General features: G+C 41.6%; 1 protein-coding gene across 2 annotated transcripts in view; it reads left to right on the top strand.

Annotated features, from left to right (window-relative positions):
• Positions 1–23,786, top strand: part of EIF4E3 (eukaryotic translation initiation factor 4E family member 3) — a 39,593-nt gene extending 15,807 nt beyond the window's left edge. Inside the window, exons 3-7 of one of the 2 annotated variants that reach the window (XM_070455685.1) lie at positions 8,175–8,269; positions 9,839–9,899; positions 13,457–13,523; positions 17,205–17,360; positions 21,101–21,144. In XM_070455685.1, coding sequence (XP_070311786.1) covers positions 8,175–8,269; positions 9,839–9,899; positions 13,457–13,523; positions 17,205–17,360; positions 21,101–21,129 — 408 coding nt within the window. In that variant the 3' untranslated portion in view covers positions 21,130–21,144. Of the gene's footprint in view, positions 1–8,174; positions 8,270–9,838; positions 9,900–13,456; positions 13,524–17,204; positions 17,361–21,100; positions 21,145–21,795 lie in introns of those variants that run through there. The other variant, XM_070455684.1, reaches the window with a different exon arrangement.
• The last annotated feature ends 3,937 nt before the right edge of the window (positions 23,787–27,723 follow it).

A 27,723-nucleotide genomic window follows, 5' to 3' on the forward strand; every position in this document is an offset into this window, starting at 1 on the left:
CCCTCCCTGGGCTCCGTTTGCCATCAGTGAGAGGTCCTGGCACCACCCGCAGGGTTATCACAAGAAGGTCACGGGTCACGTTGGGAGGACAGGACAGTGTTGAGCAAGAAGGTGGAAGGTGTCAGACCTGTTTGCTACTTCTGTGTTCGAATTCCATCGTCCTAAGTTGGGCGAGTGTCAGCCCTTTAATTTCTGTGAAACTGGTGTAGCACCTGCCTCCATAGCTGATTGTGAGGATTGAATAAGATGATGTCTTTACCAGGTTTCATGGGAAACCCAACAACAATGTAGGCTGTTAGAGCTCTTAGTTCGTTCTCTATCCAACTCTTAGGATGAACATTAAAAAAAAAAAAAAACTGGTCTATTTAGTTGATTACATTACTGTTTTGTTCCAAGGAAAATTCTATCAAGTTTCTCGCCCTTTTCTAGTTTTAATACATTGTTGAACACAAAATAAGGCTTTTAGGCCTGCTTCATACTTGCATTGACTATATGTCCTGAGTATTCTGGAAGGCCCAGTTTAAATCATTTGTGTGTTCTGCCCCCTAAATCTTTTAATGTCCTAGAAATTTCAATACACTGGTGTTTAGACTGTGTCTCCCTGGCAGCCTCTCACAGTAGCACAGCCTATATTCAGATGCTTTCCCGCCTATCTGGTTCAGAAAATGTAGGGCTTAGGGATCCGATTGTAAGTGACTCGCCAGCCACAGAAGACCCTAAGTTGGGTGTAAAAACAGTCCCAACCATAGGCCGTTTCTGATCTAGTTGAGAAAACGACATAAGCGTGTGGAAAGCAGAATAACAGAGCTGCTGTGAATAACCAGTGCCAAGTACAAACAGTGTCACAGCGGCACATGGGCCCCTGTCCAGAGGGACAGATGCTCTGAGTCTGGGAAAGGCTACTGCTTCCTCCCCCTGTGGTGACATTACGGGCCTTGTCACTTCTCCGCGGGGCCGCTGTGTAAAGCTCCGAGCACTTGATGCTAAACTTGTCCTCCTGTAGAAGTTCTTAGAGCCCGCTGGTTTTATTTATTTATTTTTTTGAGGTCCTCTTGAGACTTTTTCCACACTCTTATGACATTGGATCATCAGAACTGTGCCTGGGATTCCAGGAAGACATTGGTACAGTCACACTGAGGGATCAGTTTGTTTCCCTGACCCTGTGCGAAGTTAACAGAGCATTGGTTGAGCCTTGATATCTGGTAGCAAGTGACATAGGGCCTTCAGGGACCAATTTAAATTTCCCAGGCCGGCACATACTAGGAAATACTTTCAAATAAACTTTATTGGGATATAATTTAGCAGGTTTCTGAAGTGTATAGTGTGATAAATTTTGGCAGAGATACACAAGCATGTAATTATCACCAGGATCAAGATAAAAAATTTTCATCCTGCCTTAGAGTTCCTTCATGCCCTTGCCTTCTGGTCCTTCTTTTCCAGAAGCAATCACTACTCACATTTCTGTCATCATGCCTTGGTTTTGTCTTTTATTGAACCTCATATAAATGGAATCACACAGTATTGTGTATTGTGTCTGATTCCTTTCTCTTCATAAATACTGAAGGATCAAATCAGTAAATGAGGAATTAATAAATGAACCACTTACCTGAGTCACAGCAGACTGCTTGCTTAAGGATCCATTAAGCTGTTTGTCACACATTCTCAATGCGGGCAAAAACTGATTCTTGGTAGGGCAAAAAATGATTGTACTGTTTTCCTATATAAAGCACAGATATGCATACAGTACATATACAGATGCACAGTCTTTTGGTGGTATCAGAGTTTCACAGTAAAGTGATTAGGAACAGAGCTCCTTCAGATAGTGGGGTGGTAATGAAACCCTGCCCTAAGAGGTCAGGAAATTCTGTCCTATGCCTGATGTGTCTGTCCTCCTCCATTTCCTCGTCTGTAAAACTGACATAGATAATAGCAGTTCTACTCCCTAAGGTTGAATAAGGGATTAAGTGAGATTGCATAGCTCTTAGTAGTGCTTGGCACTTCATAAGCCCTCACCTGTCAACAGCTTTTACAAAAGCCAACACTTTTGTAATAAGAGTAGAACCCGACAGTTCTACCCTTTAATTTTATCAGTTGACCAGAGAAGATGTGGGCTGGGGTGTAGGGTAGTCACACTGCCTGGGTTTGTATCTCATACCTTCCACTTAGTAGCTTGGGCTAGTTCTTTGGCTTCTCTGTATCTGTTTACTTATCTCCAAGATGGGAATAATCTGATACAAGTTGTATCATGAGTTTGTGAGAATGAAATAGCATAGGACTTAAAAGCACATAGTAAGTGCCTGATAATAGTAACAAATTCATCTGCCATTATTTCTCAACTTCTGTTGGAACATCATCTTGTACTTTCCATGATCGTTTTTTTTAAATTGTATTGGCTTTTTTAAATTGTAAGTTGCTTTACAGTGTCGTGTTGGTTTCTGCTGTATAGCAAAGTGAGTGGGCTCTATGTGTACATATATCCTGCTTTGGATTCCCTTCCCATTTAGGTGACCACAGAGCATTACAGTAGGTTCTCATTAGTTATCTATCTTATATGTAGTAGTGTATTTGTGTGAGTCCCAATCTCCCAGTTCATCCCACCCTGCCCCCTTTCCCCGTTTGGTGGCCATGCGTTTGTTCTTTACATCTGTGTCTCTATTTCTGCTTTGCAGATAGGTTCATCTGTATCATTTTCCTAGAATCCACGTAGATACATTAATATACAATATCTGTTGTTCTCTTTCTGACTCACTTCACTCTATGACAGTCTCTGGGTCCATTCGTGTCTCTTCAAATGGCACAGTCTTATTTTTTTTTCTTTCAATTTTTTGTGGTTGAGTAATACTCCATTGTATATGTATACATCTTCCTTATCCATTCCTCCATCGATGGACACGTCCTGGCTGTTGTGCCTAGTGCCGCAGTGAACCCTGGGGTGCGTGTATCTTTTTGAATCTCAGTCATGTTTTGAATTTCTGTGTACCACTGCTTCTAGATGATTTCAGGCAATTATTCCCCAGATGATACCACTGCAAATACCTCTACTTAATGAAAACATGTTTAACAGGTGTGGGGATTTCAGCCTGTATCCTTAATATCTGTGAGTAGTTTTTAGTATTTGAGAACTAGCCTGGGTGCTGATTTTAAAATCATTTGGGAATATGCTTTTGCCCTACTCTCTTTTTGTTCCATGATTGTAGGTTTATTCTTGAGTAGTCACTCTGTCAGTACTAAAAAAATTTACATCCCTAATTATGTCTGTTTTTCCTTCATCTGTGTTGAGATGCAATGAAGTGTCATGTGTTATTATTGATTGCTTTCTGTAAGGACGTAGTATGTCTTTTTGTACTTTGAGGCCTTCAGCAAATCAGAGATGCAGATGGAGGTAGAAGAGAATTTGTTATCCCTGTTGACTAGCTGGAGGGACTGAGTCTGGGAGGTTAGTGGCCCGAAACATGTGGTGGAAACAGTCAATCATGCTATGTCTCTGGGACTGGAAGTCCCTCCTCCTCTGGGTCCATCCTTTTGCTTTTGCTCCTCCCTGACCGAGGAGTAGATGGATGAGGCCTGTGCCTCCAGCCGGCCCGGTGACCCTTGCTAAGGACACTGTCATCACAGCCAACAATAATGCCCTCTGCTTGAAGTTAAATTTATTTCCTACTTTACTGCCTTTCTTGGAAAATTCCATGTTTCATTTAGATGTGTTTTCCAGACAGCCTATTGATTCCTTTTACTCTTGTGTAAACATTTCCAAATTTTCCACATTTCTCTTGTGTTTTTATGTCCTAAACGGATGCAGCACAGAATAGAAGACAGCTTCTGAACAAGCTTGATGGGAGAGAGCTACCAGCCAGATGCAGTTTGCAGGGGCGGGCTCTGTTGCTGCCACAGGACCAAAATTTCAGCCCTGAAAACCCATGCCAGAACAGCATTCTAACCCACTTTTTGTTGCTGTTCAGTTGCTCAGTCGTGTCTGACTCTTTCCAACCCTGTGGACTGCAGCACGCCAGGCTTCCTTGTCGTCCACCATCTCCCGGAGTTTGCTTAAATTCATGTCCGTTGAGTCGGTGATGCTGTCCAGCCATCTCATCTCTGCTGCCCCTTTCTCCTTTTGTCTTCAGTCCTTCCCAGCATCAGGGTCCTTTCCAGTGAGTCAGCTCTTTGCATCAGGTGGCCAGGGTACTGGGGCTTCAGCTTCAGCAGCAGTCCTTCCAATGAGCATTCATGGTTGGTTTTCTTTAGGATTGACTGGTTTGATCTCCTTGCAGTCCAAGGGCGTGGTAACGCCTTAGAGGTATCACCTTTAAGGTGTTGCCACGCTGTGTCTCCTTGTTCTGTGTCCTACCCAGTGGTCCTGTAAATTGAGGGACATTTTGCTTAAATTTAAAGAAAACAGAAACTTCACATTTCTTCTGTAAATGAATGCCCAGCACTGTTTATTGTAAATGAAGGTCTTCATAAGCATATATGTGCATGCTAAGTCACTTCAGTCATGTCTGACTTAGCACGACTTTTCTGTTTCTCTCAATGTTTGAACCCCATTAACTCCCTAATTCAGACTTTGTTTTTCATTAATTGACTTCCTGCATGGTGGGAAATTGCCCTGATCTTAGCCTTCATCTTCCCTACTCCCCTTCAGTCCTCCAAACTTTGGTTCTCACTTTAAGTCAAGCCCTTTGGAATTCAAAGCAAAACCCATTGCTGTCTCAAGTACCTAGCTTTCCCAAGTCAGAAGCACTTTGCTTTCAGCCTGTTGTGTCTGCTGTGATTTTAAAACGTCCATTAGGCTCTGTATAGTTGCCTTCTTTCTTCTGGGCTCTGTCTGCCCTTTCCATAAACACCATTGATTCAGTTGGTGGGATGCAAGCCCCAGCCAATTAGAATTACCTAAGGAATAAAAATGTTTGTTTAAAATTTTAAAGATACTTTCAAAGACCTATATGCTGTAACCCTCAGAAGAAATTGTGGATTTGGTGGTTTTTTTTTTTTTTCCTTTGGAGGTGTATTTGCTAGAATTTTTTTTTTTGTAAACCATGTTGTCTGTCACCATGTGGCATTTTTTCTTCTGAAGCATTTTCAAGTTTATTCTCTCTCTTTTTTTTTCTTCAGAACATTCAGTAAAACACTGAGGAGGAAATTTGTCAATTTTCTTGGCAATGATTGATGATCTATTTGGCAAAAAACTGTCAGGAGGAGTGTAATTGCTTCAATCAGAACTAGTAGGTTGGGGATGTATCAAGTGGACACCATTGTCTAGTGAATCTAACAACTCTTGGGACTCATCACAGCACCCTGCCCCTCACTGATGTCTGCACATGTTGACTGAATAAATGATGTTGGACTTCCCTACCTCTCCTCCAGTTATCAAGTTTTTGGGGAAAAAAAAAGAACACTTCATCATTTTTAATCAATACTGTGCTTAGTTCCACTGTAATATACTGTTTGCAGGCCAGTTAGAATTAATTCTAAGTCTACAGGCTTTTGAAATCTATTTGCAAGGTTCTGTCAGTGATAAAACATAGATGTTTCAACAAAAATAAAAGTGTGTTATGGAGAGCATGGCCAGGAATTATTTATCCAGCTTCCAGTGAAATGGTGCTTTTACTTCCGCAGGAAAGGAGGAGGTGTAAGGAACTGTGTGATGCTGGATTCCTTCCTCCAGCTCTTTCTCCATCACACATCCTTGACGAGTAGTCCACACACTGGGTGAGGCTTGCAGTAAGGAAACAGACTGACTTTGTGCTGTGGACTTTAATGGGGCTGTTTTTAATGAAGTCACCACATATTTCACTCTCATTTTGTGTTCATGCACAAACATGCAAATATGGACTTGAATAAGTACATTAGGTCAGAGTGAAGTCTTTCACTGTATCTTCTTGGGCTGTAATCGTCTCCTCTCAGATTTGCCAAAACTAACAAAATCAGTTGCCCATTTGTGTTTTCAAGGAAACTTCTAAAGACACATGCCGTGGCACAATCCTTAGGGTGTCGTGCTTACGTTTGGAATGGGAGAAGCATTTTTTTGTGTCTTCCATGGTGCCTCAAACATGGGTGAAAAGTTAAGATTTGAGAACTTTGGCAGGGTACAAGGGCAGGTGTTCTAGCTTGGGATCCCTTTTAGGAGACTGGAAGTTTGCCAGGTCTGAAGTCATCTTGGTGAAAGCAGGCATTTACGCTCTAGCATAAATGTGTCCATAAATTCTGCACGGGTCCTTGCCATATCATTGTGGAAGTCCCAGGCTAGAGCTAAGGCAGCCGCATAGCCAGTAATGAAGGGAACCTGCTGGTGGGAAATGGTCTTCAGTGGTGCCCCTCACTCTGTTATCTCGTGACCTGTTCCATGGCTTCTAGGATTGGAGAAAGATGCACCTAAGATGGGTCGTAGTGTCTGCAGAGGGGGAAGTTGCTGAGTGGTTAAGATGACAGGTTTTAGATCCACATGCCTGGCCTCAAATTCTAGCGCTGCCTGTTCACACCCATATCACAGACCAGAAATGAAATGTTGGCATAATCTTACTGTCTGCACTGATAGCACACCATTGATATGATAGGTGTCTCCACAAAGACAGACATCTGTTTGATGACCTACAGAGTTATTTTCAGCTACTTGCTACATTCCCACCATTTAGTATAAGGGACACTAGGTATTCTTATTAAATCTGTTGTCAAGTAGGGTGTGTTTCTTTTGCCTTCACTTTTATTTTACCATTCATTATAGCTGGCCTTGCAATGAATCCAGCTTTAATTTTTACACAACACGGGCTGAAACAATCCTCTAAGGTTGTTTTATCTGTGTTCGATGAGGATTATCGTTCAGCATAGGTAAAATGTCATTTCACCTATGCTACCCTTGGATTCATTTTTCTAACTGTTCTCTTGCTTGTTCTGTTCTCCTCAGATCCACTAGGAGTCCCAGCCTTCCTTGACTTAACTTCAGCACACAAAATATTGTTTCTCATTTGTATAGTGATTCTCTGCATAAATATGTTCACAGTGCAGTGATTCTTGGGCCTGTTCCAAACACCTTGGGATGAGTTCTCTCCTGTGTACACCCAATCTTTGTCCTAAGCCTGGCAGTTGTACCAGGGGGATTAGTCTGTGTGCCTCAGTTTCCTTATCCATGGAGCAAGGCTGATAATTACACCTTCTATTGAGATTGTCATTAGGATAAATTTTGTAAACATTTAGAAGTTCAGAGACCAAATTCTGGCCCTATTAATATTCCTGCTGTTACTCTCATTGTTACTATTACGCTACTATTTTTACGTAATCTGTTTCTGACTCCCAGCTACCATGTGCCTTAGTTCCAGCTGCTCTAACAGAATACTGTAGACTGGATGAATTCGAAAACAAATGCTGATTTCAGATGATTTCTCATGCTAAAGTCCAAAATCAGGGAGCCAGCATGATCACGTCCTGGTGAAGGCACTCTTATTGGGTTTATAGACAGACAGTCGTCTGTTCATTGCATCTGCGCATGGTAGAGAGAACACTCTTCCTTTCCTTATCGGGACATCATGGTGCATGGGGTGTTCCATCCTTATGGCCTAATTTTGTCCCAAAGACTCCACCTCCTAATACCATCCCAGTGGGGGCTTGGGTATCACTCTGTGAGTTTGGGGAGCACACAGACTTGGAATTCATAACACCTTGTATCTTGGGGAACTTGCTGCTTTGGCAGCTGAGCAGTTCCTTTTTCCTGCTGGGAGAGGAAAGGAAGTGGGGAGTTTCCTGTTTGCCTCCTGCATACCCCCTCCCCCAATCCGAAGTGTAACAGACTCTTCCTGGGCTTAGAAGACAGAGTCTGTGTTACAAGGAAATACGGTTCAGTACATATATTCAGCACTGCTGACTTTATTGTATGCCATCTACGTGTCAGAAAAATCATTAGCAAGATCCTTACCCAGTTTTATGTGGAGACACATTGCATAAGAATGGTTGCTTAATAACCATAGTTTCCTGAAGCATACAACTTGGCCCGACTTCAGAAAAGAACATTCTTTAATGTTATGTTACATTTCCTAGCAGAAAATTACAAAGAATACTGAGAAAAATCTAGTTCGAATGGATAGGACTTAATGAGAACCTGATTTTTTTCTTTAATGCAGTAGTTTTGTAATCTAGCAGTATAGTAAGTCAATACTGGATATATTGAACGAAGTGTTTTTCTTTTAAAGATATTCTGGAGTGTGTACAATAATATTCCTCCTGTGACTAGCCTGCCTTTGAGATGCAGTTATCATTTAATGAGAGGAGAGAGGCGACCACTCTGGTAAGTGTCTTCTGTATAATTCGCAGTTATGGTGGGAGGGAAATGATTGTGAACTTAATAAAATGTTTAACTTCACGCCAAATTGGAATGCCACAGTAATTTTCTCCTAGTGATGCTGCCATGATTTAGTTTTGAAATAAGCCCTGCCCGCTATCCCTTTCTCCTTGTACCCCGGGATGATGAGCAGGTGTCTCAGCATCTGCCCATGGAGGACCCCACCACAGTCTCTCCATAAATAGGTCCTCAGTAGCTCACTGAAGGGACCATGCAGGTCTTTGTTTGGGGGCATAGCATCATTTGGGTTTCTTCTTTCATTTGTTCAGTAATGACCCGACAGTGCAATGAAAAAGCTTATAGGCTGTAGGGAAGGTGGAACCGTGCATGAACAAAGATCACATCCCCTCAGACATACCTCACATGGACCACATAGAAAATGTATGATAGTGGCCATGGCCCACAGTCAAGGGGAAGCTGTCTTTCTTCGTTAATGGCTGGGGTAGTGTTGACGGTGGGGAAGAGTAAGCCACTTTCCCTGGGCTGGAATCCCAGTTAATAGTGAATCCTTGTATCATGTTCCTTGACTCTTCTAAGTCATTTACTCAGTAATGGAAGGGAAATGTATCTTAACTCTTTGACAGTTAATGACAGAAACCTAAACTGAGCCAAAAATGGAATCTTTTGGCCTCTGTAACTAGATAGTCTAGTGATGGGGCTAATTTCGGGCAGATCTGGGTGCTTAGTTGTTATTGGGACTCTGACACTCTGTAGCAGATTTGCTTTGCCTTCCTCTTCCTTGGTTTAATTTTCAGGCAGGTTCTGCCGTTTAGGTGACAAAATGGCTTTCCTAGGCTCCAGTCTTTCACGCTGCAAGTTCGTCAATGTCAGCATTCACCAGCCCCAATAAAATGCCAGGGCAGGCTCTCTCTGGCCCCGTGTGGGTCATCTTTCCAACATCCCTGGCCAACCACAAAGACTAGGAGGAGATAACATTCTCACGGGCAGACCTGGGTCATGAGCCCTTCTTTAAAGCTAGGGTGTGAAATCAGCCATATCAGAAAGTGTCTGACGTCTGACGGAGGGTAGAGGACAGGAAGCTACTTAAAGGGAGATTGGGGTGCTCTTGCCAGAAGGGGGAGCAGTTACTACAGTGGGAAGCAGCAGATACCTTCTACAGGAGCTGAGTCTCCCATTAGACTTGTGACACAGGGCTGAAAGGCCAGTCAGAGGAGGTGATGTCAAGAACATGATGTGGAGATGTAAAAGCCCTCACCCCTGTTAGGCTCTTGCAGTCCCTCCCAGATACTCTGGGGAGCCTCTCTGCACCCTTCCTTGAGGATGATCACCTTCCCTGCCCTTTTGGCCACTGAATCCCACTCCCCTCTCCATCTCCATTGCCTTCCTTTTTCTTTCATCTGCTTCAGTTTCCAGTAAAACAGACGGGTGGGGAAGTTCATTGCGGGATCCTTTCTTTTCTTTTGTTTTTAATGTCATAACCCTAACCCTAACCCTAGGTGTATGCAGGACCACTTCATCCAGTAGTGTAACTTTGAATGTTGGTTTTTGATCCAGGGAAGAGGAGAGTAATGCTAAGGGTGGTGTGTGGAAGATGAAAGTCCCCAAGGACAGCACGGTAGGTTTGTTCTGATCCTTTTCCATAAGCTGAATGTGTGGTTGTTGTTGATTGCATGTGATGAACCTATTGTGCGTTTCAGACAGAGCACCTGGTAGACTCAGAACAGGACTGGGAGTGAGAAAGTCAATTCTGAACTTGGTGGTTTTCTTTTTTTTTTTTTTAACTTTATTTTGCATTTGGGTATAGCTGATTAACGGGCTTCCCAGGTAGTGCTAAGTGATAAAGAAACCGCCTGCCAATGCAGGAGACAGAAGAGACTGAAGTTCAATCCCTGGGTCGGGAAGATCGCCTGGAGGAGGGCATGGCAACCCACTCCAGTATTCTTGCCTGGAGAATTCCATGGACAGAGGAGCCTGGCAGGCTACAGTCCGCGGGGTCACAAAGAGTCAGACACGACTTGAAGCAATTTAGCAGCAGCAGCATAGCTGATTAACAGTGTGTGATAGTTTCAGGTGAGCACTGAAGAGACTCAGCCACACATATACACGTATCCATTCTTCCCCAGACTCCCCTCCCTTCCAGGCTGCCGTGTAACATTGAGCAGAGTGCTATACAGTAGGTCCTTGTTGGTTATCCATTTGAAATATAGCAGTGTGTACACGTCCATCCCAAACTCCGATCTTGGTGGTTTTCTATCTTAAACACTGTCACCTTAAAAATACACTGTGAGTCTCTGTAGAAATGGAGCAATAGTATAACTATATGTATCATAGAGTCTGAACAGCTCCATACCTGTAAACTTTACCAAAAAGCTAATTATGGTTGTGTTGTCCTCCCCAGCTATAGCCAACATGTGGAAGTAGGTTTACATAGTGAAAAGCCTGACCCTTCCCAGCAAAGGCTCGTCCCTTCCCCACTGTAACGACCAACACTCCTGAGAGTGATCCCGGCTTGGAGGGTCTGGACGCATGGGGGGATTGCATCTCACCATTCTTTAAGGTTTGATGCAGGAGTGTGCTCAATCTGTCTCTGGGACTGATGAGAACCTGGTTGGTGGCATGGCCTGCTGGGCTCTGATTGGCGGTGGTCATGCCTCAGAAACCTGGGTTTCCTAAGAGTGGGCTCTACTTCATTATACTCACTGAAAAGAATATTCAGATCTGCTCTGAAATCTTGGGAAACCAAAAGCTTCTTTGAAAATGGATGTGAGGACTGATGCTACCCAGTCTCCCCTTTTCATGGTTTCTTTCACATGGATAAGTGCAAAGAATTGAAACACCTCTAGGGACCCATAGGCTTGACCAGGCATTGCTGATGCTGAAACTTCAGTACTTTGGCCACCTGGTGTGAAGAACTGACTCATTGGAAAAGACCCTGATGCTGGGAAAGATTGAAGGCAGAAGGAGAAGGGGACTACAGAGGATGAGATGGTTGGATGGCATCACCGACTCTATGAGTTTGAGCCAGCTCCAGGAGTTGGTGATGGACAGGGAACCCTGGTGTGCTGCAGTCCACCCCTCTTTGTGGGGTCACGAAGAGTCAGACACAACTGAATGACTGAACTGAACTGAAAGCTATGACTCAGTTTGTTTCTTAAAAATGCAAACTATCATTAAGGTGCCTAGCTACAAGATTTGCCTATTATTTGATATATAGGATTTAAAAAATGTCAGTGGAGGGACTTCCCTGGTGGTCCAGTGGCTAAGACACTTTGCTCCCAATGCAGGGGGGCTTGGGTTCGAACCTTGATCAGGGAGCTAAATCCCGCATGCCATCGTTTTGAATTTCATGGAAACACGTTTTCCTTGTCACGTTCTCTTTTTACTCACAGTAGATGTTGAACTCCAGTAGAAACCATCATGATGGGTGAAAAATAGCTGAAAGATGTTTGTTCTCCCTCCTGGTCAGCTCACTCGAGCACATTCAGTCAGAAATAACAACACCTTCACGACTGGAGAAATGTCCTCATCCCAAGCCACTCAGCCCTCTCTTCTTTGCTGACCAGCGGGAGTCTGGTGGGCCGGCCTTGTCTGCATTCACTGTGGGACAGGGAACGTTCCCTTCCCGTAACTTCCTCTCAACACACTCACCTTCGCCCCTGCTAGTGTAAGAGACTGCAGACAGGACAGAGGAAACAGAAAGGCGGGGTTTCTAGGTGGGAGACAGGTAAACCAGGGTCTAGGAAGGAGAAAGGAAAACCCTCTCTGAGAGGGGAAAAGTCATTACCGTTCACTGCTGTGGTGTTGGTTAAAAATTCAGCTGGGCTGCTCTCAGCTCATTAGAACATGATGATAACACACACTTATTATAGTTAATATATACTGGGCAGCTGGTCCAGAGCACACGCGCAGCTATTTATGGAACAGATCTTAAATCTCCGGTCCTGTTGTTGCAGTCACAGTACTGAGCCCGTCAAATGCATATGTTGACTAATTGCATGGTCACAGCAACCCTGGGAGGTCGGTCCTATTATTACTCCCTGTTCACCCTTATTACTCCCTGTTCACCAAAGGGAAACTGATGCTCAGAGAGGCTGGTAGCTGGCCTGGGGCATAGGTACTAAACCAGCTGTCATGTTTCAAACCCAGTTCTGACAGTGTTCAGAGCATGTGCACCATGACAAGGAAGAGATACGGGATGAAGAGCTTTTTGAGGAGAACCTGGAAAAACTTGGAGGCCTCCAGTTACTTGTGTGTGGACACTGGCTGTTGATGGATGGTGTTAGTAGATCTTGAGTAGAAGAGGCTTAGTTTTTCTCATTGGGAAAGAATGGACCAGAAAGTGAAACTGAAAAGTGAAAGTGTTAGTTGCTCAGTCGTGTCTGACTCTTTGCGACCCCACAGACTGTAGCCCGCCATGGCTCCTGTCTCCATGGAGTTCTCCAGGCAAGAATACTAGAGTGAGTTGATATTCCCTTCTCCAGGGGATTGTCAAACCCGGGTCTTCCACATTGCAGGCAGATTCTTTACCACCTGCGCTAATTCTTTGAGGGAAATACACGTACACACACACACACAATACACACAGTTAAGTTATTTAGGAGAAACAGAATGCCTTCAAGTGAACAGAAATCTGCAAGTCTCTGGCCCTCAATAAACCAGAAATTTCCTTAAGTGTTCTTCACTTGTGTAACCTTAAAAGTGCCTTATAAACTTCAAGAAAAACAGAAAAGGTTTTTTTGAGGAGGATTTTACTAATAGCATTCACTTACAACCAGCTGATACATTTTGAATCCGTGAGAGATAAAGAGATCAGAAAATCGTAGGTCATTTGAATGCATTTTTCCCACATTCTTCTCAAATTCATCCCAGGTGGCACTCAAGATCAGCTTTGCCACGTTAAACCTACAGTTCCGTGGACACAGAGTTTGTGATGTGGGATCCCTTGCGTCTTTCTGTGCAAAGTGATGTGTAAAACAGTATGATCTGTGCCACCACGCGAGTGTTCACAACCGTGACTCAGCCACATCTGTGGACCCGCGATACAGGCGTGGGTAGGGCGTAAGAACTGAAAGAAAAAGTGACCTGTGTAGCTCCTGAAGATAATGGTTTAAAAACGTGTATGTGTTTCTTTTCTTTGGTTCTGTCGTGTTTTTTATTCTCTTCCCACACCAGTCCACAGTTTGGAAAGAGTTGTTGTTAGCGACTATCGGGGAACAGTTCACAGATTGTGCCGCCGCAGGTAATGATGTGCTCAGCTCTGGTCATCCCCGCTTGCGTGCGCTTGGCTTGTTCCCTGCTGACGTTTGTTTCCGTGTGTTTGGCTTTTCATATCTCAGGGTCGTTTATTTTGTCACTGTGACGTTTACTTAGCTTTTTCCCATGTGACCATGGCATTCCAGTGTTATATGTGTAGGTACATATGTATATTTACATATTTGTATATTATGTGCATATACATATGTGTGTATGCTTATATATTTATATATTTTTTGCATATATAGCTCATCTTCATAGTATCCATGACCATCTGTCTAAGATAAACAGGCAGGAAAAAAGGAAAAAAAAATTATTTTTTAAATCAAAGTATAATTGGCATACAATATTGTATTTGTCCCAGAAGAAAATGAAATTTGACATTGACTCCTAACGCAATTGGTGGTAGGTTTCCTTTATCCATTCCAACCCTTCCAGCAGAGGCAGGTACGTTTGTTGTCTACCGAAGTTTGTAGTTAAGTTGGCACAATGCTTTCTGTCTGTCTCAATCCCTCGCCCTTGCTGTCTGTCCTTCTCTTCATCCCTCTCCTCAGAATGAGCCACGCAGGGGAGGTGGGGCTGAATCACCATTAGTGCCTGTGATCCCACAACTGAGGTTAAAATGTAAAGTCTTCAGGACTTTACACACCATTTTCAAATACTGAATGAGTTTCTGAGAGCCCTGTGAATACATTTCTATTTTACATTTTTAAATCAAAGTATAGCTGATGTACAAAATGCATAAGTTAACATGTGCCCAACATAGTCCTAGAGTCACAGTTTGTAAAAGTTATATACTCCCTCTATAGTCATTACAGAATACTGACTCTATTCCCCAGCTGCACAACAGCCCCGCAGCTCGTTTTTTACCTAATAGTTTGTACCTCTCAATTCCTTTCCCTATTTTTATTTTGCTGTGATTTTTGTCATGAAACCACTCAAAGAGGTAAATTGAATTGCTAGTTTACAAATTTGCTTTCTTCTTGGGTAGTTCTTTTTGAATGCTTCTGAGGTAACATTTAAAATAACATTTTACCTGTTCAGCTTTCAGTTACAATTTTTTTTAAAGCTAATTGATATTGATTGATTTGCCCTCAGACTTCTTAAATGGTGCTGCCTTTGGGAACCCTCCTAGGCTTAGCCAGTTCCACTCGGGTTTCAGGTTTACCTCACTGACTGTTTCATCATCCTACTTTTGTTTTCCTTAATTGTTACACTTTTTTTTTCGCTGAAGACAGAACCTGGGTTAACAGGATCTCGTCTTAAAAGTCCAGATCCCTTCTGTTTTAATAGGGGGTAATTAGCATCTTTACAATATGTAGCCAAGAAACTGTGTCTTGTTGTTAATTATAAACACATACATCCCTGGGAGAGGAAGTTTTCTGTATGAATTATTCCCATTTCCAGAACCACGGAAAATAGTCTAAGTAATAATAAATAGCCAGGATTGAGCAAAGGGAGATGTATTGTTCTGTGGTGACATCGGAACGAGAGCACCGTTAGCTATTAACCGCTGGCTCCTCATTAACCCAGCTCCGCCACTGCGGCAGGGCAGCTCGCGTCTCTGGTCCTGCCTTCCCTCATCTGCATACAGCGGCTCCTCCTAGCTCTGACGTCTTGCGCTGCCAGTATCCTAGAATCGTCAGGGCCTCGCTGCTTGATGCTACTTGTGAATATTCCATACTGGCCGATGGATCTTCTTTTGCATACAGGCTGCAGCCTTCTTGTCATGCCCTTCTGAAAGTGCTGTGCTAGGAGGCTACACCAAGGTACCAAAAACCAGGCCACGCTGAAACACCGACAGTTTAGCGTTTTCAGCACCAATCTGTTCCAGCATCCTTTGGCCAATGGTGTAGAGATGGGCAAAACCACAAGATGAGAAAATGCTAATCTTCTCCTGGCTGAGATTCATGACGATTCTTGACAGTGGTCAATATGGAATCTTTCCTCTTTGCTTGCTGATTTTATGTTCACATAAAATTTAACATTGAGCTCTAGCAAATATACTTTGAAGATTAAAGGAAAAATAAGAGACCTGTACATAAGACACATTTCTTGATGGGCTAATGAGTTTCCGTGGATGGCCATGATCAGGTACTGTTTACTTTGGGGGGGAATTTTTGTTGAGTTGTGACATGTATACAGAGAAGGACACAAACTATACTGTGTGTAGTTTGATAAACATTCCCAAAGTAAACAAATCCCCATAACTGGCATCTACATCAAGGAAGAGAATGTCCATGGCCCTCCAGAATCTCTCCACACCCTGCCTCCCCCACAAGGTGGCTACTAGCCTAAATTCTGACACCTCCCACTGATTTTGCCTGCTTTCACATATTTCTATACAGGGAATTATTTAGTATCACATCACACATATTTAGCCCAGAGTGAAATTTATTTTAAAAGGAAAGGGAAAGAGAGAATGAAGACAAGAAGGGAAGGACGGAGAAAAGAAAACAATTATTTTGTTGAAGATGAACCCCTGTGGTAATTGGACAGGCCCTCATTTATAGTGTATCTAAGTGCTGGAACCTTTTAATCCCCAGAAGACACACAGAAAATCTGGCAATGTAAATATTAAGATGTACAGATTTACCATAAATGAGGAGAATTAGGCAAAACGTATTAACTGCAGCACAGTTTCTTAACTTCAGTGATGCTCATCATTCACATCTAACTCGTTGATGCTTGTGCAGGGGCAGAGGGGTGAGCCTATTTCAGTAATGTGCAGCCAACACGTGAATCTGGAGTCAACAGTCTTTACTCCTGTCATTTTGCTGTGAATTACTATGTATAGAGTGGCTCCATAGGACAGTACATAGCCTTATTTATCCAGGCACCAGTTCTCAAATACCTACCAAACAGCCCCAAATCTGGAATTCAGTCTTTAAAAAAAAAAAAAGACCTACATTAATCAAAGTAGATACATACTTCCCTGCCCATTCACTGAAGTGCTGTAATAACAGAGCCACACTTAGGAGATATTTGCTTTTACTTTATACACAGTGCTAACAGATGGTCATTGATTCTCCAGCCCACAGTTAAAATGCCCAGACCAGAAGGGGTATGGCTAGGGAGAAGCAGGAGAGAGCTGGGAGGATTAACAGGACAGGAGCAGACAAGCAAACCACAGAAAGCAGAATGAGCAACTCGGAACACACAGTCTGGGTCTAGTTAGTGTTGGGGCCCAGAGCACTAGCCACCCCAAGATCTCTGAATGGTTGGCAGGAAGTCAGGAGAAATACTTGCCGTTCTTAACAAGGACAGCCAAGCATCGAGGAACAGTTCATGTGAGTTCACTTGGCTTTCAGAGAGCCGAACATTATGCAACTTGTTTTAGAAAAAGTCTCATCAAAACAGAGTTCCAAATAGTCCAAGGCTTCGGTAACATGTTAAAAAGGGCAAATTACTTATCTGGAAAGTTTGTTTGGCCGGGACACTCTGTTTATCTAAGTCCCTGGATAAATGTGATGGGAGCACTACAGCTTTAGCCCACTAACTTGCTTTTGCCCAATGATGGTCCCTTAGTATTTATCATGAGTTCTCTAGTGCCACCTTCTTTTGATCATCTTCATAACCTACCAGTAAAATGATAAGTGTTAAAAAGCCAACTCTGGAGGACTTGAAATGATCACTCATTTCTTTTTTTCCCCTGCCTTCCCTTCAGATGATGAAGTAATAGGAGTTAGTGTCAGCGTCCGGGACCGAGAAGATGTCGTCCAAGTCTGGAATGTAAATGCCGCATTAGTCGGTGAAGCCACCGTTTTAGAAAAGATCTATGAACTCCTGCCCCACATATCTTTTAAAGCCGTATTTTATAAACGTAAGTGCTTCATTTCCAGTTACTACTTTCTAGCTTATTCTTTCATACTTTTAAAGACAGAAACTGTGTTGCCAAAGAGGTGAAGGGAGAGTCACTTGAAATTCTATGATCCACTAAATAATGCAATAAAATACATTTATGGGTCTAAAACAACAGTTTAGCCTTAGAAGTTAAAATGAGATTTTATTGTCGTCTAAACACATGTATCATAAAAAAAGAGATACATTATTGTTTTTGTTATTTCAAAAATTTAAACCTAATCTCAGACTTGTCATTCTTAGAAAAAATTGCCTTCTATTTGAAGCAACAATAACAAAAAAGTTATTATACGAGTTGGCAGGTAGATTTTCAATCATCCCTTCATAAACAGGGATTTATAATGTGTAACATCTGTATTTGTGGAGGAACTTATTCTGAGCACAGGCATGATTGAACGTTCTACTGAAATGCTAATATGTCCTCATTACAGATGAGTGTGACACAGAGGAGAATGCACGCATAGTGGTGAAATGTTAACAGTATGAATAGGTGTGTGGACCCATTGTTTCCATCATGATTCATGTTCATTGCTTTTGTGTGCTCTTTTGAAAAAGTCATCTTTTTCATAGTGAAAACAGCTTAGTGCTCTTAAACCAATGTTTAGTAGATCAAACTTTGGGTTATAGTTTTAACAATTAGAGGAAAGAATTGACAGTCCTGCATATATATGATGAATTTCCTGTTTTCCCAAACTATTCCAAGAGTCAGTAACCCAATTTTTTTCAACCATGGTGTTTCATTGAATCTAAGATGCCTTTGATGATAAGTATTATTTTAGTATTACTAAGAAAGAAAAATAAAAGGCTCCTAATTTAACTGTGACACAGTCTTAGTTCCAGTGGTCTTCAAATGTGCAGTGGGGAGGTGGGGAGGAAGTGCATCTTAGAATTAATGAAGTATACTCCATGGCCGTTTCACTTTTCCCAACCCCTTATCAAAAAGAGGAAGAAAAAAATCAAAATTTGTTTTGTCAGTGTCTTACTATGGGATGAATCTAAGGCCTCCCTCTTAGGAATCATATAATCACAAGCCCAGTGATTTAGGTTGTAAGCTGTGGGACAGATCTGCTGCAGATATCCAGAAGGTGTTTAGCTTCTGAATTTTAAATGGAAGTTTATATAGAAGAGATAGAAGATGGCACTACACAAGTTGCTTAACTGATTGTGCAGCATGGAAATCACATATTTGTAGATGCAATTTGGATTCCTTCAGTTCAGTTTAGTCGCTCAGTCATGTCCAACTCTTTGCGACCCCACGGACTATAGCACACCAGGATTCCTTAGGGGACATTGGATTCCTCAGGGGACATTCACTGTATTTTCAACCCAAACATTAACTGAAAGGCCACCAAGGGTCTTTTTTTTTTTTTTCTACTCCCTGAGACTAACTCCAGCAGAAACTCTCCGAAAGGAAGTGTGTTTCACTGCCATTTATGAATGGAGCAAATGCGGTCTTAGATGCAGCTCCCCATATCACTTCAAAGAGGAAAAAAGTGATTTGGAATTGTGAAGTCAGGCACTATGGATTTTCGTCCCATTTCAACACCATGACCTCAAGCAAGTCACATTCGCTCATCCTTTCACTTTCCCTTCTTAATATTGAGGAGGTTGGTCTTAAATGATCTCCAAGGTCCCTTCTGCTTCAAAATTCTATGATTAAATTTCTAGCTAAAAAAAAAAATAATAATTCTAGCTAACCTGCTGTCAGTTAGCAGCAGACTCAATGTGATAGAAGTGTGTAGGCCACAGAGGTAATTGGGCCATCAGTGGTTAGGCAAGTTTTCAGGGCAGTGACAATAATCCAGGTAAGATAGTGCAAGGGTGAGTCATCACTTCGATGTTGCAATGACTGGGGAGCAGGGGGAGAAAAAGGCCAAACAGAGAGGAACATGCAGCTCCCAGAACAGACTCTCTTAAGTGTAGACACCATTGTGAAATTTGTGACTTAGGCTATGGGTCTTAGTAGAAATGCATATTTTAATAGTATAAATTATCATTCAAAAATTCAAAGATTATTCAAATTGGAATTGGAAAAAACAAGCAGTTCTCTTTTTTTATATGAAGCAGGCAGTCCTTTACTCAGTAGAGTTATACACCATCCACTGCAGAATTGATTTGGAAAAAGGAAGTTTGGGCAGAAATGTTCTTCATAGCTGGGTGAAGAACAGTGATCGGGTGAGCCAGATCACAAACAGCCAACTCCACGCCTTTCCTCTGTTTTGTTAAAGTAGGATCCTGGTGTTAGTATTTAGGAGCCACTTGAAGTGGTAGATTTTTTGTGAACAAAGAAACCTAATGAATTTGGGCCAGGCCTCCAGCCGGGTGGCTGAAAGTCAGGCTTTTGATAAAAGTTCTCTGTGCATTGGATACAGATTGGTCATTTGACTAAGAAACTGAAATGAAGAGAGACCTCCTCCCCCGCCACCCCCCAAATTCTGTTAGGTTCTTCAGCGCAGCTGAATGACAAATGTCTTCTGATGTGAGAATTGTTTAGAGCCAAGGTTGGCAAACTGCACTGTCAAACCAAATCTGCCACCTTCCCACCTGTTTTTGTATGGGCTGCAGCTGAGAATGGCTTTCACATTTCTCACTGGTTGGAAAAAAGAATCAAAAGAAGAACTACATTCTGTAACATATGAACGTTCTATGAAATCCACATTTCATATACATATGTATATGTATATACAAAGCGTATTGGCACCTAGCAATGCCCATTTGCGTACATATCATCTGTGGCTGCTTTCATGTTACAAGGGCAGAGTTAATAGTTGAGACAGAGACCCTGTGACCCACAGAGCCTAAGATGTGTATTCTCTGCCCTCTTCCAGAAAGAAGTTTGCTGATTCCTGGCTTTGAGCTTTTCTATATTCCCTTTCAGCCAAAGCTCACCGAAGGCCCGCAGAACTTTCTCTGTTTCTCAGAATGCACCCCCCCGCCATTCTGATTGTTCTGTTCTGTCTTCATAACCCATCAGGATGTCACTGTCTCAATGGTGACTGCCCCAAGCTGTCCCTCACACTTAGGAGTAATAAAAATCTGCAGACAGTCCCTTTCTCCTGACTTAATCGTTTGGTGCCCAGCGTCGCTAAGAGACCTGTGGCTCCCCACCTTGATACAGCAGTAACGATATATTTTATTGCAGAGCAGGCCATATTTTCTTTAATGTCTATCCTAAAAGTCTTTCTTAAAAAGAATTAAAAACATAAAAAGTGAAATATTTCTAAAGTTCTGCATATGAGAAATGTTCAGTTACATCAGCTCAGATTCCTGGATGCTCACAGAAATTGGGTCAACCTGAGGTAGCCCTCAGAGCTATAAAGGGTGCCTCTCCCAGTGTTCCACCCAAGTGAAGACCGGGTTTAGGTGAACAACCAGGATAACCCTGAAGGGAAAATGATCCTATTCCCTGCCTCACACCACACTAGTCTGAAGAATCTAGGTCTGAAAAATACAGTCTTAGGAGAGGCTTAGGAGGTAAAATGGGCCAGCCCGTGTCTGCCTTCCCAGGACTCCCTTCCTAGCAGGGAAGAGTTGCTGGAACAGAGCCTGGGGAATCCTGAGAGGCCCTTGGCCGTGTCCGACCTGTCACAGTAACGTTTCCTCTTGAGAGAAGACGATCCGCGCTCGCTTCATGATAATGGTTGAACCAGGTCTAGAAAACAGAATTTCAAACTTGGCCTTTACATATTCTATCTTTCACAGGCCTCCTAGTTCCCACTTCCAGTTTATAAATATGTAAGTCTTTGGAAAATATTTTTGGTCGCATCATTTTTTATTCTAGGGTTCCTATTTGTAATTATTGTCATTTTGCAAGCCAGACCCTTAGGGCTGGGGGAAAAAAAGGGAAAAAACAACAACTATAACTGGGAAAAATAAAAGGCCCATCCCTTTAATCACACCTCATTCCCCCACAGAGAGTGTTTAGAGGTGGGGGAGGACCTATGAGAATTGCTCCCCCCTTGTGTTGTTCTCTGTTTTGTTTCACTTTTTATTTGGTTTGGTTTTTTGAGATAGGTTTGTGAATGGCCCTGTCTGGGTTCTGTGAGGCAGCCCCCACCCCCAGCCCAGCATCCTGCGGGGGCCCCGTTTTCCCTGCAGCATTTGCTCACAGCCCGGCATATCCTCCTCATCAGCTTGTCAGGATTACTCATCCTCCCCGGCCCAGCAAGAAGAAACAGGCAGCATGCCCGTTGCTTGTTTATTCCCTGTTTTAATTTTCATTATTACGTTTCTCAGGAAATGCACGCCTTAGCTAACAGTTACTGGCACACAAAGGTGTTTGAGTTCTTGCCAACATTTGGGGAAACTGAATGAGATGCCTTAGAGGAGGGTTGCCCCATCCTTTGCTTAAAGTTTTCTTTCCTTTTTTTCTTTTTTGTTTTTTTTCTGTCCTTTAGCCCATGAAGAGCATCATGCTTTTGAAGGTGGACGTGGAAAACACTAATTGCACTCTGTAAAGAATTCTTTGTCCTTTGCTGATTGGTTTTGGAAACGGTCTTAACAGGAGGGAGAGTGAAGAGAAGACCTGCTGGAGCCCGCTGCTGGTTCATTTAGAGTGGGTTTCTGCCCCTGCAGATTGAGCGATTAGGACTCAAAGTGGCAGGTGGGGTGGGGGGAGGTTGTGTGGGTTTTTACTGTCACATTACTTGCTTTTCTTTCTTTTTATTTTTGGTTTTATGAATTCTCTGTTCTTTTCTCTCCAGTTTTTTTTTTTTTTCTCTTTTAAATTCCTCATTCAGTCTAATTATTGTTTTCTCTACTCCCCTTTCATTGAGGCATAAGAAATCGGTTTCCCTTTAAGTAGCTGTGCTGTACCTAGTTAATGAGAATATGCATAATCGTGACAATACTGCTTTTGAAAACCACACTGTCCTCCCAGGAACACTAGCTTGGTGAAACCTGTCTTTTGATTATTTGTTGTGACACATTCCTACATACTCTGCACTGGGCATTTTTTTTTTTTTTTCTATCCCAGGGAAAAGAAAAACCTTACTTAATCTGATTTTGCACTGACAGCACCCACACCTTTTATTTTTCCTTTTTAATAATTTTTTTTATTGTTAGAAATGAAAGGAAAATAATAGTTGGGTTGCCAAACATGAAAACTATAATCACAGTTGAATATCAGGATATATATCACACTGTAAATCTTCGGACCTTCTGTGGAAGTATTTTCCAACCAGAATTTCAATTTGGCCTTTTCAAAAGAAGGCTCAGAGTGGTAGCAAAGGATTTGTCTCAATAGGAAACCTTGTAATTTCTGATTTAAAGAGAAGGTGATATTTTAATTGCTTGAACTAACCTTCTTCTGAATTTTGGGTGTTTGTACCCATTTAGGGCTTTCCAGATCAATTCAGACACATTTTATTAAATGATCCCATTTTCCTGCTCATGTTGTGTGTCGTTTCCAATAATCAATCATCCTCTAGCCTGGGCAACTTTCCCCTGCCTTTTTCATTTAGGAGCAGAAGTTAAATCTCATTTCCAAGATGAATGTGAACATTGACAAAGTTGAACTCTGAATGCATTTTGTTCACATTAATTTTTGGAATTGTTGAGATACATCGTGTTATGTTACCAAATAAATACCAGTTTTAATAGAAGGAAATGACCACCCTCTGGAACACGCAGAATGTTCCAGTTTCCCTCCCCGCACTCTTTCAGGCCTCCTGAAAAAGGCAGGGCCGTTTAGAAAGGCTGCCTCCTGCCAGCTTTTTTCTGGAGTCAGGGGAGCTAGGGCATGCTTATACATCTCACAGAAGGGCGGTGCACTCCGAATTTCCTTTCACCCAGGATTTGTAATTCCTCTTGCATTATTGACCAGCAGAGAGAGGCGAGGCTTCTTCCAACCCCCAGCCTGAGTTTGTAAATAAAATTCTCCATTCAAACACTTTAAAGGACTTCAAACAACATCTCTTTACAGTCACTGTACCCTTCACTTGCATTACTAACCACATCAACCATAATAAAAAAATGATCATGGCTTTTTTTTTAATGCTTTGTTTCTAAACTTGAGTTTCTCCACTGATTTCAAAATGAGGTATAAGGATATGAGACCCATTTTCAAAAGCCTGGAACTTGTTCTTTTTAAACATTGTACCAACATCCAACTTGTTTTTAAATTATTGATCAAGAATTGAAAAAAATACTCTGGGCATGAGTTTAAATTCTCTTTTATAATATAAGTATTTTTCCTGATAGATTAGAAGAAAGGTTATAATTGACTTACCTTCTTTATAATTGTCATATATATTTCCTTAATTAAATGGATTATGAAGTATTTTTATTTTTGAACTTTATTTAAGACATTGTGATGACATGTTCAAGTTTTGCATGTATGTAGCTTTTGAAGAAAAAAAATAAAAGGAACAGGAATGTCAGGCTCCCATTAATGTTTTCTAGTTTCTATTGTTTATGATCATGAAACATGGCTTAACACACAAAGTAGATTTTTCTGTCCCAGAGAACTTGTGCAACTCTTTCTGACTCTGGAAAATACCAACCGTGAGAAGGATTTAATTTGCCTAAGTTAAGAACCTATCATCTAAATTACTCTGAGAGAGGATTTTGTCAGATTTTGCTTTGGAAATTGTTTTAATTGAATATTTAGCTCATAAGGGACAGTGTATGAACTAAGCTGATTTAATCAGTTTAAAAACCTCTCATTACCTTTTTGGATTAAAGAAGCTAATACTCTTTTGAGGTCCAAGGAACTGTCTTGGGGGGCATGTGACCTTTGTGTTAGGGTCGTGTCCCCGCCTTGGCCGCGGCTGGGGAGAATGGGCAGTCCCGGCAGAAGCCGCGTGTCTTTCAGCCAGGTGTCTGCAGGTGTAGCCTGGACTCTGTGTAGAATCCTCCACAGTCCCTGCTGTTCAACGGAGGACGGATAATACCTGTTGAAAGTGACTTGTCTGTGTTTCGGTTTTCTTTTGTAAGTGCTTTCTGAATGCTGACTTACTCCATTTTGATATTTCCCCCTCCCTCCTCCACCTTTTCTGCATTTCTAAAGTGAGGGTGTAGTTTACAGAGAACATGTCCATTTAATATCATGTACCTATTAAATTCAGGATGTAGTTGACGGAGAAAAATATGGAAAGGAAAACATAGTTCTGGTAAACTTTTGAGTTTAACTTGACTTTGATCTTCTCCACTCTCTTGAATTTAGCTGATGTCTACATCCTACATACGGTCACAAAAGACTTTATACTTGAAAGAAACTTTATTATTGGATCCACTTGACATAACGTATACTCTAGCAACAAAGATTGTCTTTTGTGAAAGGACAGGGGACTAGCCATTGTGATGCAGCTGAGCATTGAAGTCTGAGGGCTAAATCCCAGTCGAAGTTTCCTTAAACAGAGAACACCCTCTAACCCCAAAGCAAGTCACCCTAATTGTGCACTAAATGTCTGATCCAGTCTGGCCAATGATACACACATACATAGTCAGCTGCCCTTGTTATAAACAGCTCTTGTCCTCTCCTGAAGCAGTGTCACGGTGTGGTGTTCTAAGATAACTTTATTATTCCAGGAGGTGGGACTTTGCTATAAGATGCCCAACTCCAAGAGGATCCCAACTTTTGTACTTAGATGAAACGGACAACATTTAGATCGATCACATGGTGGCGCTGCCTTCCAGCCAACGGTCCTGGCTCAGCAGCATAGTGTATTCAGCTCTGTGTAATTACGTTAAGATTCTACTGCCTATTGCTCTTGTGGTTTTATAAAACTTCGATGAGACGCTACCAGTACAGGTTTAGTTCCCCTACACCTAATGAAACTGTGTCAAAGATATAATACTCCAGATGTGGTTTAAAAAAAATCTCAAATTTTAGGCTCTCATTGAGCCTTTAAGCAGTTAGGAAGAGAAGGAATGAAATAAACCAACATATAAGAAATACCAGAAATATTTCATCACATTGGGCAAATATTGTGTCCAAGGGGAGAAGTGAAATTAGAGTTGGATTCTTTTGTTTGTGTTCGCTTTCTAGATTTGAAACTCCACTTTAAAAGTGTAAGTCTGCTGTTCACCTTCCCTGTATTGATGTTTCTAGCACATTCCACTCACTACAAATGAAAGTAGAGGACTGCCTGTAGATGCTTTATTTCCTAATAGAGGATATTCAGACCGATTACAAGAGAGTTCGGTGACTCAGGATTGTAAATGCCTGGAGAGCTGCCTCAACAGCAGAGAGGAGTCCGAAGGTGAGGAGGAAAAGGTTAGGGATGGGAGTGCAGTGAAAAGCTCCTTGAAACTCATCTCCTGTGTAGCAATTAAGAGTGGGCTGTTCCTCTGCATTTCCCATGAGGAAAAAAATGCCCAAACAGATGATACACATTTCACACATCTGATGATACTACTCTGGTTTTGTTTTCTGCTTTTATGTATGCATCAAAATCTAACTACTTCTTATTTAGGTTAACCCACTGAGGCTCAAAGTCACTGTCTTGTAGATCTTGCTGATGCAACTTGACTCTTAGAAAACTCACAGACTCTTAGAATTTTAGGGTGGAAGGGACCTTTGAGATCATCTCCCAGGGCTTCTTGTCCCTTAGCTTCTAGAAGAACTACTGGGGTGCTTCCTTTCTCGACCTCAGACCTAAGAGTTTCAGATTCAGATACCAGCCTTTTTAGCAAGTGCCCCAGTAGTTCTGGTATGGGTAGTCCTTAGACCCCCACTTTTGTGAATCCCTGATTATATCCAATCCCTAGAGATGACAAACGAGGAGAGCATCCCACCCCCTACCCCCAAGCTCTCAAGTGACCTGATTCCATTGTATAATACCAACAACCTTCTGAAGCCTGGAGAAAGCCATTATTACTTAGACTTGAAAAGATGATGCTCGTAAATAACAACTTTATGGCTAGCACCACAAGTAGTAATAAGTAGCCCATCTCCGGAAGTCCATAATATAAAACCTTTAGTACAGAGTGGTAGGCCTTTCTCTTTTCTAAATACCATTTCAGCCTGTTAAGAGAAAAGAAATTAATGTTCAGAAAAAGTAGTTACCCCATATGTGCAGTAACTACTTTTCTATAATGTCTTATGGCATCTGGGGTTCAGCATCATTGAACAAGATTAAATGAACGTTATAGAGCTATAAAATTGCATGTAAAATAACACAAAACTGTTCGAATGACTATCAAAGAAGCCCGTGAATGAATTTCCACTAAAATTAATTGTCATTCCTAGACACAGCTTAGCAAAGCTGTTACTAAACTGGAAGGATTCTTTGAAACATAAGAGTATCAAATAAAAAATCACGTAAGTGTACCTTAAACCATGTTAATGATAAGTGACAGTCATCAAGAAGTCAGTATTATTTTGTTCATCATTGCTACTACAATTGAGAATCCCATTGTATATGTGTGTGTGTTTTGAATGTACCTTACTAGAATATCCAATAAAATAGCGTTTTGGATATTCTATTGTGTCCTTCAGAAGTCATGAGGTTGAAGAAATCTGTCTTAAATGTTTTTGTTTTGGTTGTTTCCTGAAAAAAGTGATCAACTCATTTAACAAAGTGCATGATTTCTTCATGACAGTTTCAACTTCTCATGTTAAAGTCAGAGAATTTTTCTGAAACTTTTATTTTGGAAGTGTTTGAGATTTACTAACCTGGCAACTTTACATGAGAGAAACAAGAATGAGGTAAATATGAGCATTTCTGAGTTTTATGTAGAACTTTTTTTTTTTTTTTACAAAGAATTGACTTTTAATAAAGGTTTATTAGCAGGTGAAAATTTTATTTTTAGCAATTTATATTAGTGAAGAGTGGGGAATATTAAAGGATGTTGAACATTTTAATTAGGTTATAGGGTTTTTAAATTTTCAAATAAAGCTATTAGCTTTGGTGCATTTCTTAGCCCTTAATCAGGTAATATGGCAGGCCGCCATTGTATGGTTTTTCCAAAAGATTTTAACTGTCTTCTCAGTAATTAGTTATTAACACGTCACCGTTCCTTTGCATGTCTTCCTCATTTGAGATTTCAGCTTCATTGAAATTGTTACATAAAAGGACCTCAGAGCTTAAACTAGTGGGCACACTTTAGCTTGGGACCTCCAGCACCATTTGTCCCAAATCTAAAATCTTATCAGTCTGCGTTCAAAATTATTCATTCTTTTGAACTGTGTTACCTGTATAAGTTGAAGCAGGTTTATTTGCCTGATTTCTTGGGTCTGCCCGTGCCCCCTCCTCCCCATGGTAAACCATCTGTGCCCTGGGCTTTTGGGGCCCCTTCACATATGGCTCCAAGCTGGTGTAATGCCCTTCCTTTTGATCTGGCTTCATCTAGTGATTTGCTCAGTATTTTTAAGGTCAGAC

Source organism: Odocoileus virginianus, chromosome 26 (genome assembly GCF_023699985.2).
Source record: "Odocoileus virginianus isolate 20LAN1187 ecotype Illinois chromosome 26, Ovbor_1.2, whole genome shotgun sequence".
NCBI classification, from domain to species: domain Eukaryota; kingdom Metazoa; phylum Chordata; class Mammalia; order Artiodactyla; family Cervidae; genus Odocoileus; species Odocoileus virginianus.